Source organism: Bubalus bubalis, chromosome 1, assembly GCF_019923935.1.
Source record: "Bubalus bubalis isolate 160015118507 breed Murrah chromosome 1, NDDB_SH_1, whole genome shotgun sequence".
NCBI lineage: Eukaryota > Metazoa > Chordata > Mammalia > Artiodactyla > Bovidae > Bubalus > Bubalus bubalis.
The window spans coordinates 197,094,664-197,110,460 of record NC_059157.1 but is presented as its reverse complement, the minus strand read 5'-3'; the positions used below and the strand labels follow the sequence as shown (position 1 = coordinate 197,110,460).

At 44.2% G+C, this 15,797-nt stretch overlaps 2 protein-coding genes across 3 annotated transcripts in view; one reads left to right on the top strand and one right to left on the bottom strand.

Annotated features, from left to right (window-relative positions):
• The window catches only part of SH3BP5 (SH3 domain binding protein 5), an 82,101-nt gene extending 77,872 nt beyond the window's left edge, over positions 1-4,229 (top strand). The window contains exons 8-9 of the mRNA XM_025294106.3: positions 2,163-2,423; positions 2,799-4,229. Coding sequence (XP_025149891.3) covers positions 2,163-2,423; positions 2,799-2,998 — 461 coding nt within the window. The 3' untranslated portion in view covers positions 2,999-4,229. The remainder of the gene's footprint in view (positions 1-2,162; positions 2,424-2,798) is intronic.
• Positions 4,230-5,014: 785 nt separating this feature from the next.
• CAPN7 (calpain 7) overlaps positions 5,015-15,797 on the bottom strand; it is a 49,547-nt gene continuing 38,764 nt past the window's right edge. Inside the window, exons 13-21 of one of the 2 annotated variants that reach the window (XM_025294099.3) lie at positions 15,574-15,718; positions 15,359-15,458; positions 14,607-14,742; positions 13,957-14,032; positions 10,736-10,881; positions 9,917-9,979; positions 9,262-9,392; positions 6,239-6,331; positions 5,015-6,145 (exon numbers count right to left, since the gene is read on the bottom strand). In XM_025294099.3, the coding sequence (XP_025149884.1) occupies positions 6,001-6,145; positions 6,239-6,331; positions 9,262-9,392; positions 9,917-9,979; positions 10,736-10,881; positions 13,957-14,032; positions 14,607-14,742; positions 15,359-15,458; positions 15,574-15,718 (1,035 nt within the window). In that variant the 3' untranslated portion in view covers positions 5,015-6,000. The remainder of the gene's footprint in view (positions 6,146-6,238; positions 6,332-9,261; positions 9,393-9,916; positions 9,980-10,735; positions 10,882-13,956; positions 14,033-14,606; positions 14,743-15,358; positions 15,459-15,573; positions 15,719-15,797) is intronic. The other variant, XM_044948556.2, reaches the window with a different exon arrangement.

Here is a 15,797-nt window from a genome sequence, read left to right as displayed (position 1 = left end):
GAAGTGGATACAGAGGGCTGCTGTAGTTCCTTCCACGTCAATTCGGAAACCCACCTTACTGCCCCAGCCCTGTCTGTATGCCCTTCTTTGCTTTTTCTGAGGAATACTGGCTGTTGGCTTTTCCATGATCCTTTCTCAGTTCAGTTCAGTTGCTCAGTCGTGTCGGACTCTTCGGGACCCCATGGACTGCAGCATACCCAGCTTCCCTGTCCATCACCAACTCCTGGAGTTTGCTCAAACTCATGTCCACTGAGTCGGTGATGCCATCCAACCATCTCATCTTCTGTCGTCCCCTTCTCTTCCTGCCTTCAATCTTAACCAGCATCAGGGTCTTTTCAAATGAGTCAGTTCTTTGCATCAGGTGGCCAAAGTATTGGAGTTTCAGCTTCAGCATCAGTCCTTCCAATGACCACTCAGGACTGATTTCCTTTAGGATGGACTGGTTGATCTCCTTGCAGTCCAAAGGACTCTCAGGAGTCTTCTCCAACACCACACTTCAAAAGCTCAATTCTTCGGTGCTCAGCTTTCTTTATAGTCCAACTCTCACATCCATACATAACTACAGAAAAAACCGTAGCCTTGACTAAATGGACCTTTGTTGGCAAAGTAACGTCTCTGCTTTTGAATATGCTGTCTGGGTTGGTCATAACTTTCCTTCCAAGGAGTAAGCATCTTTTAATTTCAAGGCTGCAGTCACCATCTGCAGTGATTTTGGAGCCCCCCAAAATGAAAGTCAGCCACTGTTTCCCCATCTATTTGCCATGAAGTGATGGGACTGAATGCCATGATCTTAGTTTTCTGAATGCTGAGCTTTAAGCCAACTTTTTCCCTCTCCTCTTTCACTTTCATCAAGAGGTTCTTTAGTTCTTCACTTTCTGCCATAAGGGTGGTGTCATCTGCCTGAGGTTATTGATATTTCTCGCGGCAATCTTGATTCCAGCTTGTGCTTCATCCAGCCCAGCGCCTTAATTCAGGCAACAAACATTCAAGTGTGAGGGCCGAGATCAAAGGAAACTGTAATTTGAACAGCAGGGATGAGTCCTTTAGTGTACATCATCTCGTAAACCCTGTGTGGAGAGGGACATGAAGCTCAGAGATGTTCAGTAACTTAACCAAGGGTACCCAGCAAGCAGCAAAGATGGGATGTGAACTCAGATCTGAGCCCATTCTGTGTGCCTAGCATTAATAGTACTTCCATGGGGCGCTTCTGGAGAAGGCAATGGTACCCCACTCCAGTACTCTTGCCTGGAAAATCCCATGGACGGAGCAGCCTGGAAGGCTGCAGTCCACGGGTCAGTGAGGGTCGGACACGACTGAGCGACTTCACTTTCACGCATTGGAGAAGGAAATGGCAACCCACTCCAGTGTTCTTGCCTGGAGAATCCCAGGGGCAGGAGCGCCTGGTGGGCTGCTGTCTATGGGGCTGCACAGAGTTGGAACGACTGAAGTGACTAAGCAGCAGCAGCATGGGGAACTTCAGACTGTCTTTAAGGCCAGGGGAGGAGGAGACGGGACTGGGATGTTGTTCAGAGCTGAGGTGACTTGGAAGCTGTGTCTCTGGCCTCGTTTAGAACGGCCCACAAACCAAGTGAGCCACAGGCTACAGAGGACCGCAAGGGAACTGTGTTCCTTTGTGGCGGATGGTGATCTCAGTGGACTCTGAGCACGTCTCATGAGATGGCAAGCTACTCAGAAGGTGACCAAGGTCCCAGCAGAGACCCCACGCAGGACTGTCCGTCAGAGCTCCCATGGCTGTTTCCGTGGGAGGAGGCAGCTCCGAGGCCTGGCTGGCTCCATCAGGATGCGTCACGCAGGCCTGCCGTCCTCCTGTGCCTGTGGGGGTCCGTTTTGGGGCCCGGGGTGGAGAGAAAAACCCAACCTGAGGCTGAATTCGCCTTCCATTCCACCTCAGGCAGTGTCTGGTGACAGTGACTTCTGGGACGGGGGCTGCAGAGTGATGTTAAGGACCCTGGCCGTTGGTAGGTCCAGCCTCCTCCCTTCGGGCTGCTCTGGAGTCTGGTCTCGCGAGCTGAGGCGGCCGCGGCTCGTGGCTGGGTCCTGCAGCTTCCTGGCCCCATCTCTGCAGCGGGGACACCCGGAGGGTGTGTCAGGGACCAGGTGGCCCTTGGTGAGACTGAGTGGCAGCTCTTCCCCCCTCCCAGTGGCCTCCGAGGCCTTCGAAGATGACAGCTGCAGCGCCTTTGTGTCTGAGGACGACTCGGAAACCCAGTCCCTGTCCAGCTTCAGCTCAGGGCCCACAAGCCCATCGGAGATGCCCGAGCAGTTCCCCGCGGCCGTGCGGCCTGCCAGCCTGGACCTGCCCAGCCCCGTGTCCCTGTCGGAGTTCGGGGTGCTGTTCCCGGGGTTGGGCCCCCGCAGCGAGTGCAGTGGGGCCTCGTCCCCCGAGTGCGAGGTGGAACGAGGTGAGTGCAGCCCCCTGCCCCTGGGCTGGGGGAAGGCGGGGACCCCAGGCTGGATGCTGCAATCGGGGCCTCTCTGAACGCATTGCGGTGTGGCTCCCAACGTGATTCGGTCTCTCTCATCACAACAGTCCTCTGGACAGGCACCCCCACTGGAGAGGCTTCTGTTTCCCGGCTGTTAGCATAGGACAGGTCTCATCTCCGAGGGTCAGGGGCGTCTACAGCTTCTCAGGGAGGAAAAGCAGGAGGCGCTGCTGTGGCGGAGGTGCTTCTGTGCCCCCTGGGCATCTGGAGGTGCAGCTGGCTGGCTGGCTGTGGGGGGCCCGGGTGACCCCTGGGACTGCCAGGACTCACTGCCGGGTCTTTCTGTTTCCACAGGGGACAGAGCGGAGGGGGCAGAGAATAAGACGGGTGACAAGGCGGGCGGCCACCGGAGGCTGGGCAGCAGCAGCGGCGACGGCGGCAGGAGCCCCCCGAAGCCCGCCGGCCAGGCCGTGGAGGACGGGGTGCAGCGGCTGTCCCTGCGGGGCCCCGGGCGTGCGGGCCTCACAGACACACACGTGGTGCAGATTGGCTGACACGCCCTGGCCCCGGCGCGGGCCAGTGTTTATACATGAACCGGACGGAGAACATTGTGCCAATAATCACAAAATATATGCCAAATCCCAGCCCTTTCCTCTAAATTGCACGAATGACGCTTCAGTGGGCTCAGGGCTGGAGGTCTGTCTTCGGGGTGAGTGCTCCTGGGCTGGTGTGTTTTCCGTTGCAGAGACAGTTGTTGCGGGCGGGCTGTGACCGCGTCCACGGCCTTTGTTGGAACGGTCCCTGTCACGGTGTTGTGCAAGCAGTAACCTGTTCCCAGAAAAGACCCTGAGCCAGCCGAGGGCCCAGGGAGCTGAGCCCCCAGCAGACTCAAGGGCCCACTTATTTGGGAAAATGGCCTTGTTCTCTCCTTTAGATCCCGGGGGTGGGATCTAAAGGAAAACAAGTGCACGCAAATGAAACTCAAATATTCGCAACAATGCTTTCTGATCCAGTGAAGGCTTTAAAAAAAAAAAAAAAAAATCCAAGAACAGAATTCATTTTCATCATCTCTGGTTTTCAGACGGGATTTAAAAAAAAAGTGTGTTTCCTGGGACGCCCGTTAAAATCCTTTTCTTTGTCAAAGGCTGCCATGAGCTGCACTTTTTGGGGTGGGAAGGGTGAATGCCACGTGGGGATAGGGGGGACACGGGCAGGGGCCTGTCGTGGATGAGGGCCTGTGGCTGCGGGGGGCGAGTCCTGTCGCGCAAACCTCACCCCACCAGCCAGGGGGACTTATTCTAAGACCCGTGCATGAGGAATGGTGGCCAGTGTTGTTCTAGATCGACAAGGTGTTGGTTTTTCTGTAGGCTGTAACTTTTAAAAATAAACAGTTATTTAAGGGTTATGCTGCACTAGTATTTCTTAAGAGGAAACTGTTCCTTACAGCTAGGAAAGGGAGTGGGCACAGGTGGCAGAGGCTGTTAACAGAAGCAATGGTGTCTGTTATGCTAATAGTATTAAGTGTTGTAGGACCGCTTTTCTTGTTTTCATGGCCCGTATTTAGAGCATTGTATTTTAATTGTCCTTTTTTGTTAAGAAAACAGCATTTCTAAACGGAAAAAAAAAAACCCCATTCAAGTCTGTCAGCTTATATATATGTGTCATTTGTAAATCTCTTCACACTGTCCTGTTTTCTCTTTTTAATGACTGATACAGTATCCTGATTACAAGGTTATTTTGTACTTGTCTTAATACCTTGAGTGTAATAAAAATGGCTTAAGAAAATGTCTTTTTGTGACTTCAGATAAGGAATCCTGATACTGCCCAAATCTTCTGTTCGAGGCAGTCCTCTTGCCATGAGCAGAAGCATGCGTTCACTGGTCACCTGTTCTTATTTTCAGTTAAGGTCCTGGGTCCTAACAGTGTACACCCTGATTAGCAGGTGTGAATTGGAATTCCACTTCTGCTGCTACTGAAGCCGAGCAGTATGGAGACATGGTGGCCGCGAAATAAATACAGGCGCTTAGGCCGGAGGCCTGGGCGTCTCCCGGTCTCAGCCGCAGGGGCTGGTGAGTGATGCGGGCAGCCCTGGGCACTGGGCTTTGAAAAGCTCCCCAGCTGATTCTATTCTCTTTCTATACTAGTCCAACCAAAGTTAGTCGTCATGGGCTCTGTTTAGAGCTCTCTACAGAATTCAGCATTACAATACAGTATTGTTTAAATAGGTCTCCTCCATTGGGTTTTTGAAGGCAGGGATTAGGTCTCAGTTTGCATCTATGATAAGATCTTTAACACACAAGGCTCAAATCATGCCTATAATAAATATGCCTGTTATGCTTTAGATTTTTCTTTAAAGTCACAGAAAATTAATCCACCTAAAATACGTTAAAAGTGAAAGCACTGAAGTATTTAACAAAATGAAATCTCAGTAATACAACAATTTGCCACTAGCCTGAATGAAAAACACTTTTTTTTTGGGTAAAAATGTGAATTTTCATGCAAGTCATGGAACATAGATGGAACATACCACATGAAGTTCTTTAATAATTCCTCTAGGTTAAACTATGCAGTTGCCATAAGTATAAACATTTTATTTCGATTAAAGATAATAGAAATACAAAAGTTTTAATAGAGATGAAAAATTCCACTATTTTTAGATCTTTAAAATCTTGACTGAGCATCATTCTACTCTAATGGATTTTTATGTAAACAATGGGGAATTTACACATAACAGTATCTTGCGACCCAATCACCATGTATTAAATTCTTAATCATGTTTTTTTAGAGTGCTCTTACCATAAGAACACTGAACTATATGGAGCAATTTAAAGATAGGCTATACAAACTGAATTGTAATGTCTTCAGTGTCTTAGACTACTGCTTTCCTCAACCTGATCAAACGGCACTCATGACTATATCTCAGTCCTCTTCAATGAGTCAATGGGAGACAGGTGTCCAGCCTCAGCAACCTTCACTCTTAAGCATGAGCATCTCCACACTATAAAGTTAACTGTTTCTTAAAGGCTTTATCCTTTCATGACCTCTGGGCAACAGTAAACACTTAAAGTCATAAATAACACAGAGCTCAAATCTCATGGTAACACAATTCATTTGGTCATTTGTTGCCCAGGACACACAGGAGGGTTAAAACCACAAGCAGGTTTACCTTACAGCACGTGCGAAATGACTCCAGAGCAGCATCCCAGCCCGCTGTTCTGCTCCACGAGTCTGCATCCCTCATGTGGTCTCAGGCAAGGGCGTCCATCCCAGTGCTTGACTGCGTCTAACCTTTACAATCATCTACACGCTTTTATATAACATGGCCCCTAAGTGCAAGCCCACTCTGCATACACACAAAACCACGTAAACAGTACTTCTGAGTGACAGAGGGTAATTCTGACTACACACAGTTCTCACCACACACCCTGACTTCAGCACCAGACCCCACAGGAACGTCTGGAGAGATTCCGTTCCATTCTGACTGCTGCGTTACAGTGTCCTCAGTTGAAGAGCTGACGTTGGTGAGGGTAAGAGCCAGCGATCGCTGAGGTTTCTGTCACTGCAGTTGTGTTGTCTTGATGGGGATAATACTATTAAAGTCCAAGAAAAAGGGTCCTTCTTGCTTAGGCAAGAAAGTACTGGGAATGATATTGTAGATCCCAGCAGGTATATTTTCTAGTTCCAGGTAGCAAAACCCACACCTATGTTCAGGGAAAATGAGAACAAGGTTTTTAAGTGATGCTGCCCCAGAAAGCAGAGTGTGAATTAGACAGCTATCAACAGACCAGCATTACCTGTAGTCACCACTAGATCTCCTCTGGAACCCGTGGGGACCAGGGTCTCCCACCACAGAAACTGTTACAACTTCAAATCCAACACTGTACTGCCTAGCAGTAAAAAAAAGAGAGTAAATCACTACTGTTACTAAGTTGTCTCACACATATACCCAAAATAACTATACCTAAGTGCTGCTGCTGCTGCTAAGTCACGTTAGTCGTCTCCAACTCTGTGCAACCCCATAGACGGCAGCCCACCAGGCTCCCCCGTCCCTGGGATTCTCCAGGCAAGAACACTGGAGTGGGTTGCCATTTCCTTCTCCAATGCGTGAAAGTGAAAAGTGAAAGTGAAGTCACTGAGTCTTGTCCGACTCTTTTCGACCCCATAGACTACAGCCTTCCAGGCTCCTCTGTCCATGGGATTTTCCAGGCAAGAGTACTGGAGTGGGGTGCAATTGCCTTCTCCTACCTCAAGTGCAGAGAGACTATTAAGTACATGTTTCTAAAGCTTCAGTAGGAGGAAACAGCACTCTGAGGCACATGCATACTATTTTTACTCTTAATTACAGAAAACATCATTTATCTTTTTAAGTTGAAGCCATAAAAGTGGACATTTTACAAAATTTACTTTAGAAGAGACTGTATTTTTATCACAGGCTCTCAGAGAATAATGTTAAAATAGTGTATTAGGCAAAAAAAAAAAAAAAGGGGGGGGGGAGAACCCTGAAATAAAATCTAAATTTACAGAAGAATTGGCCTACAGTAGATGTGACGTTCCAAATCAGTAGGGAAAGGATTATTTACACAGGTGGTGATGACAAAAACTTAGAAAAAAAATTGTTACACTGTATTTCACACCAAATATAAAACACAATCCATATGTATTTAAAAAAGAAAACCATAAAACAACTAGAAGAAAATACAGTGAAACTTTGATATTAAGGCAAGATTTCCTGGCTACAGCAAAATAAACCAAAAGAAACAGATTTGATTATAATGAAAAAAATTTTTTTGTTATGTGAGAAAAAAAATCTGGGAAAAATGCCTGCAAATATGTGGAGTTAATATTCTACATACATACCCTTATTCATGCTTACAATTAAGAAAAACATGACAAGTGCAACATAAAAATGGGCAAAAGATATGAATTAAATATATGAAGAAAGAAAAAATACACAGTCAATAAACATTTTTCCATATTCAAGCTTCCTAGAAATGAAATACAAAAGGGCAATTATGTACCTTGTTTTGCCTATCAAACTGGTGACATTTTTGAAAATGATTGCAGAAAAATAGCTTAGTCCTACCCTTATGGCAGAAAGTGAAGAGGAACTAAAAAGCCTCTTGATGAAAGTCAAAGTGGAGAGTGAAAAAGTTGGCTTAAAGCTCAACATTCAGAAAACGAAGATCATGGCATCCGGTCCCATCACTTCATGGCAAATAGATGGGGAAACAGTGGAAACAGTGTCAGACTTTATTTTTCTGGGCTCCAAAATCACAGATGGTGACTGCAGCCATGAAATTAAAAGACACTTACTCCTTGAAAGGAAAGTTATGACCAACCTAGATAGCATATTTAAAAGCAGAGACATTACTTTGCCAACAAAGGTCCGTCTAGTCAAGGCTATGGTTTTTCCAGTGGTCATGTATGGATGTGAGAGTTGGACTGTGAAGAAGGTTGAATGCTGAAGAATTGATGCTTTTGAACTGTGGTGTTGGAGAAGACTCTTGAGAGTCCCTTGGACTGCAAGGAGATCCAACCAGTCCATTCTGAAGGAGATCAGCCCTGGGATTTCTTTGGAAGGAATGATGCTAAAGCTGAAACTCCAGTACTTTGGCCACCTCATGCGAAGAGTTGACTCATTGGAAAAAACTCTGATGCTGGGAGGGATTGGGGGCAAGAGGAGAAGGGGACAACAGAGGATGAGATGGCTGGATGGCATCACTGACTCGATGGATGTGAGTCTCAGTGAACTCCGGGAGTTGGTGATGGACAGGGAGGCCTGGCGTGCTGCGATTCACAGGGTCGCAAAGAGTCAGACACGACTGAGCGACTGATCTGATCTGATCTGATCCATAGGATTATTAGTTTCTTTCAAAACAGTTTGTAATTACAGGCAGGCAGAATTAAGCCTCGTTTTATTTAGAAGATGGTACTATTTTTATTTGTCTTCTCTTTTTTAAACCTTTTAAAACTGTGAACTATAACACAATACACAAGAAATGTAAGACAGTGCACATGAAACATATGTGGCTTCACAAAAGTGAACAGAAGCCCAGCTACTCCCCCGGCAATCGACAAAACCCTCAGTGCCGTGAGGAGAGCCCCTGTGTGGCCCTCTGATCACAGCTTCTGTCTACTGGTCCCTCTCCTGCCCTTCCTACAGTGTGACTACCTAAGTGTCCATCCTTCAACGATAGTTTCACCTGTTCTTGACTTCACGCAAGTGGAAGCACAGTATATATTGTGCTGTGTGGCTTCTGTCGCTCAGCTCAGCCTCGGTCCTGAGACCCACCCAGCGTGTTGTGGGGAGCTGTTCTTTATTTTCACTGTTATGCAGGACTCTACTGCATGACTATTTTATAGTCTTTTAAAGCCACTGAGGAACACTGGCTGTTCTAAATTTTGGCTCTTACAATCTATTGGCTGTTTGGATTGTTTCTCTTACGACATGCCTGTTAAAAGTTTTAATTTTTGTTATTTTTTAAAACCTACAGACTTTTTTCTAACGTAGGATATTTACAAATCTTTTTATGTGCTTGTTGTCTTGAGATGTCTTTCCTTATCCTGAGGCTATTATCTCCTGTTATCAGTAAGCTATCTGGAACTGAATTTTAGACTGGATGTGAGTCAGAGGCCTGATCACCTTTCTTGTACATAGATATTAATTATTCCAGCACCTCTTCCTCACTTTTATGCAATACTGTCTCTAATCACAGACAAAGTGTCCGTACGAATATGTTTCAAAACCCTATTCTGTTCCACTAAGCTCATTTTTAACACAGTACCATTAATTTAAGAAAGTTAACTTATCACAAACCTTGGTCCTCTTAGCTCGATCAGTAGCGGCCCAGTCTTTTCTATATGGAATTGGTAAATGGGGTTATTTTTGTGAGTCTCTTGGAAATTTCCACATCCTCCGGCACTCTGACCACTCCACTTTCCATTAATCTAATAAAACAAAGCCTTTGTATTAACAAAACTTCACATTCTAGAATTCTGCTTTAAAGACAATAAAATTCCTCTGCGCCTTTGAAAAGAAAAAAGGCAGCTCTCCACTGTGGCTGCATCATCTATCTCTTCAGTGTAACTCTCCAAGTCAGCCTGGCCACTTTGCTGTCTCAGCCCTGTCTCTACCCTCCGTCTTTGAGTCCTCCTTGCCAAGAATTCTCCCTCAAATCCTCTTGCCCACGTCCAGCCCACCCTGTAGAATCAATCTCAAATTCTGTGTAAAAGGTTCATGCACACCGCCTTCCCTGCTGAGCAAGGCCTGCATGCATCTTCTTTCTCTGAATTCAACTTTTTCCCCAGAATCACTCAGCGCCCACTGAGGTTTGTGTGTTCCAACCCGGACTGGAGACTATACTTAATCCTAGAATGTTTTTACTTTGTAAGAAACTTAAATGTGAAAGAAAAAAAAAGGGACTTCTAAGATTTCAATGAGACTGTGAGGCAAAGAAAAAAATCTCTTTTACCTGTTTTGATACAGTGTATGGAGAAGGAATCTTTGAAAAAGTAAAGCTGCATGCTGAGTATACCTAGAGTGGAAAAAAAAAAAAAATTATCATAGTGATACAATGTATACTTACAAAAACACACTTTAGAATGTTCTGGAAGACTGAGAAATCAGCTGGGGTAGTTGACAGCCCCGATTCTGTGGGCCTCCTGTATCAAGGCAGGATTAAAGGACTGCAGGTGGGCGGCCAGGGTGCTTATCTTGGCTCCGCTGCCACCAACTGTGGCTCGGGACACACCACAACCCCCCAGGCCTTGGTTTCTGCATCCTAAGAAAGCAGCTCCCCAGTGTCCCTTTCATCACTAAAAATCTATTCCTTTGCGCTTCTTTACTAAGTTACGGCAAACAAATCTATGAAGAACACCATTACAATGACCTTCCCAGTTACATGAGAGCAATATGTTTACAGGCAGTCAGTTTCCTTTCAGTAAGTTCAAGGTTTTCTTAAGTCAATAAAGTATTATGATGACGAAAGGAGTTTTTATTGCTCTGTGAGTTTATTGGTCCAATACACCACATTTGCCTTGGGACTAAACCACTACTCTAAAACCTAAAATATTCATTCAAAATGTTATTCAAAATAAAAACATTTCGTTACTGTTCAAAAACATTATTTTCTGCATGAATCATCATAATTTAACACAACTGTTATACAGATAAATACACACTCAGCAGTATATAGAGATTAATCTTTATAAATAAACCTTTTTGTAGATAACCTCACAAGCATAGACGTTATGCACTTTCTATCGTCATTCTGTCGTGTTGGTTTACTTACCCGCACTGTGTAATGAATTGTGTTCTGTTTTTCATACTGGGAAACCACTAGCGTAAAGGTGTGGGTCCCCGGAGTGGTTAGCTTTATCTTAGTCAAATAGTGAGGGCTGTTAATTCGAATCCCATCAATGTATGGAGGTGGGTCAGCTGCAAACAAACAAGTAGGTTTACAGAAGATGGGACTTTATTCTCTGTAGTTTTTAAGTTTTATGGTTGATGGTAGGAAAAATAATTAAATGGATGGACATTCCCTTAATTCTGTCTTTAAAATACAATGGTATTGAAGAATTACAATTTCAATTTAAAACTTTAAACTACTTAAAACTTGAAAAGTAAATAATTTCTAATACACAGAAAGCAATCTTTTTTGGAATACATTCAACGAGGTATATGATAATCCCTGCTATTTGCCCTGTGACTTATATTTCTCTCCTGGCAGAGGATTTTAAAATCAACATTAACTTCTTTTTTCCTTTTGAGGAAATTTTTTAAAAAGATACAAAGAAGTATATAAACACGTTATCTATATTCTCTAGCACTCAGGATTCAATTATCTTTTTTTGTCATATTAGCTTCTTTGTAAAACAAAGTTCCTTTAACCACCACCATTAAGTCTTATTCCATTCCACTCTGATGGATTTGATGGGCATCTCTGCCGACTTTTATACACACAGACACACACACACACACACACACACACACACACACACACACTTGTGACCATGCATCTAAAAAAAGCAGCAGCATGTGTCTTGTTCTGCACCTCATTCCTCACTCAGGTTTCTGAGATCCGTGTTGGTCTACACAGGTTTACTCCTTTCAAATCTGCATGTGCAACAGCACACGCCATCACGTGACACAGACACCCTGTGTGTGTGCTTCCCCATCTAGTGTTCAGACGATGTGCAGATCTGGTTTATTTCCAGTATTTTGCTGCCTGAGATATTCTTTGACAGGCTCATGAATCAAGGCTGATACAATAAAGTCATTTCATGCATATCAATTAAGTCATTTAAGATCAATGCTATATTGCTGATAATATTTAGAAACACTGAATACTGATAATGTAACCTGTGGAAAAGATTTTAGCATCTCAAATGTAGTGTGCTTAGAGGTGGTGTGACCTAGCATGAGGGGAAAGGACTGGCACGTCTGTGATCTGGAGCAGTCTGACCTATGTCTCAGTTTACTTTTCTGTTGGATGGAGAACAGTCCAATTTACTTCCAAGTGTCGTGATCAAAATAAAACTGTAAACCAGAAAGTGCCCTGGAGTGGCAAAGTTGCTCTGTGTAAGAGAGGAAGGAAATTGTTTTTTAAAAAATCCAAGCACAAAGAGTAAGAAGTTCTTTGAAATTCAAAAGCCGTGTAACACGTTAATGTTAGGATCATAACTCACAACCTTTGTGTCTGGATGTATAATGACCAACATGGAAAATGTGGCTTGTTTAACTTGATGTTTATCACTGGACCGACTGTGTGCCATGCCCATCCCAGAGAACCTCAGGATACCCTTGGTGCAGCGGGGGAAGAAGGCCACCTTTTCCTAAGATCGAGCAAAACGAAACTTGACAAAACCACTTCTGACCCCAGCTTAGCCATCGGTGCCTGCTCCTCCGCACGGCCTTCTTCAGAGAGCCTCACCTCAGGCACGCCCGATGCTTTCCCCTGGGATCCCAGCCCACCTGTGGCCACTCTGTCCCTGTCAAGGTCAAAGATGCTGCCGGGGCACTTGTCTCTAATCTAATCTCAACAGGTTACAGCAATGGGAGAGCTAACAGGGATCTCCAATTTAACAAGACCCAAAGTTAACTTCTGCTTCACTCCACAGCAGATCTGCTCCCTGCCCGGCTCCCGCATCGCAGTCAACGTTACACCTTTCTGCTTCTCAAGCCCAAAATACAGGGGTTGTCCTGGACTCCTGCCACCCCCGACTAACCCAGCAAGTCCTGACAATCCTAACCAAACCCACACCTATCCCCTCCTCATCTCCACTTTACCACCACAAGTTGAAACCACCGTCGCGCCTCACAGAAATAAAAAGCACCTAATTGGGCTCGCTGCTTCCAATTTTTGCCACCGCCAATATAGTCTACAAAGAATTTTCTTAAAAACAAAAACCACACACACATCAGATAATGTCATTTTCCTGAAACCCTCCAAAGATTTCCATCATGCTTGGAGCAAAATTCTGACCCTTTCCTGGGCTGGGCTGCTGGAACCTTACGTGATCTAAGCCTGCATCCATCTGACCGCTTCTGACACCACAGTGCCCAGGCATCCTGGTCTTCCTTCTCTTCCCAGGAAGCACCATGTTTGGCCCATGTTAGGGTCCCTGCACTGGCTGTTCCCTCTGCCTGCAATGCTATATTACCTCTGTCTTTGCATGACTGACTCCTGTTCGTCATTCAGAGGTTCTCTTCCTCCTTCTCAACAAGGTCTTCCACGGCCACCCAACCAAAGTGACCAAGCAGTCACGAACACCCTATGTTATTTCTTTCTACATAGGTGTCATTATTAAGTTTTTTTTCTCTTTTTGTCTCCCAAACTAGAATATAAACCAATAGTTCTACCATGCAGTAAATGATAAAAAAATTTTCTTTTGATGTGAAAGCAAAATGGTCTCAACACAGTAAGTCAATGCCTTAGGGCAAGATTCACTGTCTGGCAGGAAGGTTATCACAGAGGAAATGACATAAACTGGATCTTAACCACATTCATTACAAAGAATAGAGGAAAAGGAATATGCGGGCAGAGGCCAGGGAGAAGAGACTCTTGGCGGAAGAACTGAGAGAGAGGAGGGCAACACGGGCGTGATATGTTCAGGAGCAGCCAGACCTGTGCCGAGGGTGCCTTAAGGAGAAGGCCAGAGTGTAAAAAGCCTCAGACATCTCACTCAAGAGCCTGGACTTTTTATCCATGAGTCCACAGAAAACCACAGATTTTCTGATCAGAGAAAAAGACAGGATTTAAATTTTAGAAATAAAGCTCTGACGGCAATGTGCGAGAGTGCAGAAATTGCAAATTCCTGAGGTCTCTAAATTAAAAAAAATAACACACACAAGTAGCATAAATATCCACACATCTGTTTGAGGGGTTTCTATTAGTCCTATCAGCATAATTATTAATTTATGTATATTACCTACATAAAATTTGTCATTTTTCAAATTAACCACACAAATAGAATTTTAATGTTTGTTTGAATGTCTGTTTACTAAACATACCTGGGTAATAAACTTTTTTCCCATCAGTCTTGTATACAACCATTGTGATAAATTCTCGATTATTTGCAAAATCATCCTAGAAGCACAAATAATTCAATATGGTTAGGAAAATCTACTCACTATGTTCCTGTGTGTGTGTGTGTGTGTGTAGGTGGGGAGGGGAGGAGAAGGAGATTATTTCTAAGCTTAAGAGCATTTCTATTTAGTGTTATAAAGTATGTCAATTAAACTGTAATTTCAGTAGATGAGCATGCTGTATGAAGCAATATACTACAAAAAGACTCTAAAAACCATTACAATTATGGTTACCCTTTACAAAACCAGGCTTAATGCATCAACATTTCCAAAAACCCCTTAGCGTATTTTTATGTTAATATTCTTAAGACCTAAAGCATATATAATCAACACTAAAACTCTCCCTAGAAAGCATAGACTCCCTCACTCTTCATACATGATTTCTGAAAGAGATTTGAAGTGTATAATTATAAATTATCAATTTCCTTTGAGGAAAACATTTATCTAAGAAAACACTATTTTCGAGCCACCTATATAAAGGAAACAGGCTGGTGATGAAGTTGCATGTCTTGCTCACGTTGGTCTAGTTATATTTGAAAGAAAGTCTGTATGGGATGTGAGGAGGGTACCAGTACCTTGTCCATTATGTGCCTACTAAGCAAAACCCAGACCGCGGCGCCCCCCTGTGGACACTGCACCTCCAGCTTGTACTGGGGGTTGTTGGCCAGGCTGTAGGCGTCCTTCACGGGTCCTTGCTTGGCATCCCAAGTACTAGGAGACAACATCACAACATCAGCACGGAGGCCGGAATTACATGTCTCAGAGCTAAGCTGAAACGCTGTTTTTAAAAGTTTTGCTTCAAATACAATTAGGTTTTAAGGTTTTCTTGTTTTCTTTTGGCATAATCAAGACGCATACAAAGAGAGTGACTATTACATGACAGTCCTCTGCATGCTGCGTGCTCAGTCGCTCAGTCATTCTCTGTGACCCCATGAACTGTAGACCACCAGGCTCCTCTGTCCATGGGGATTCTCCAGGCAAGAATACTGGAGTGGGCTGCCATGCCCTCCTCCAGGGGATCTTCCCAAGCCAGAGATCGAACCCAGGTCTCCCACATTGCGGGCAGATTCTTTACCAGCTGAGCCACCAGGGAAGCCCAAGAACACCGGAGTGGGTAGCCAATCCCTTCTCCAGCGGATCTTCCCAACCCAGGAAATGAATCGGGGTCTCCTGCATGGCAGGCAGATTCTTTGCTAGCTCAGCTACTAGGGAAGCCCTCTATGGGCATGATAAAAAGAGAGAATACTAGTCTTCCCAAATAATTTCATTTTAAATGAAAAAAGGGACAGTACTATGAAGCATATTTTGAAATGTGCAAAAAAGTTACCTGTGAATACATGTTGATTCTTTAAAAAGACCTGGATTCCAACTCAAGTAAATTACATCATAATACTGGCAGAGATCATCCCACGAAATCCAAAATATTCCTAAAAATTAGATGTCTTTGTTAGTCTAAAAAAAACTTAATGACTTGTCACATGACTACATTTTACACTGTTAAAGCATGTTAAGCACATATTATTAAATTAAAAAGTTATTTACCATTGTCTATTTTCTGAGCTGTTCGAGGATCAAAGTTTAAATACTTTTGCAACTCTGGGGTCCAGTTTTTTACATCATTTTCACTATATCTTCCCTTCCAACGTAAATGACTCCAAGGATTTTTCAGTTGGATAAATCGCAGCCCCTATTAAAAAAGCCAGGAGATAACAAAGTTACAAAACTGTTTTACCACATTTTTATTAGTTATATCATTCTCCAAGTGA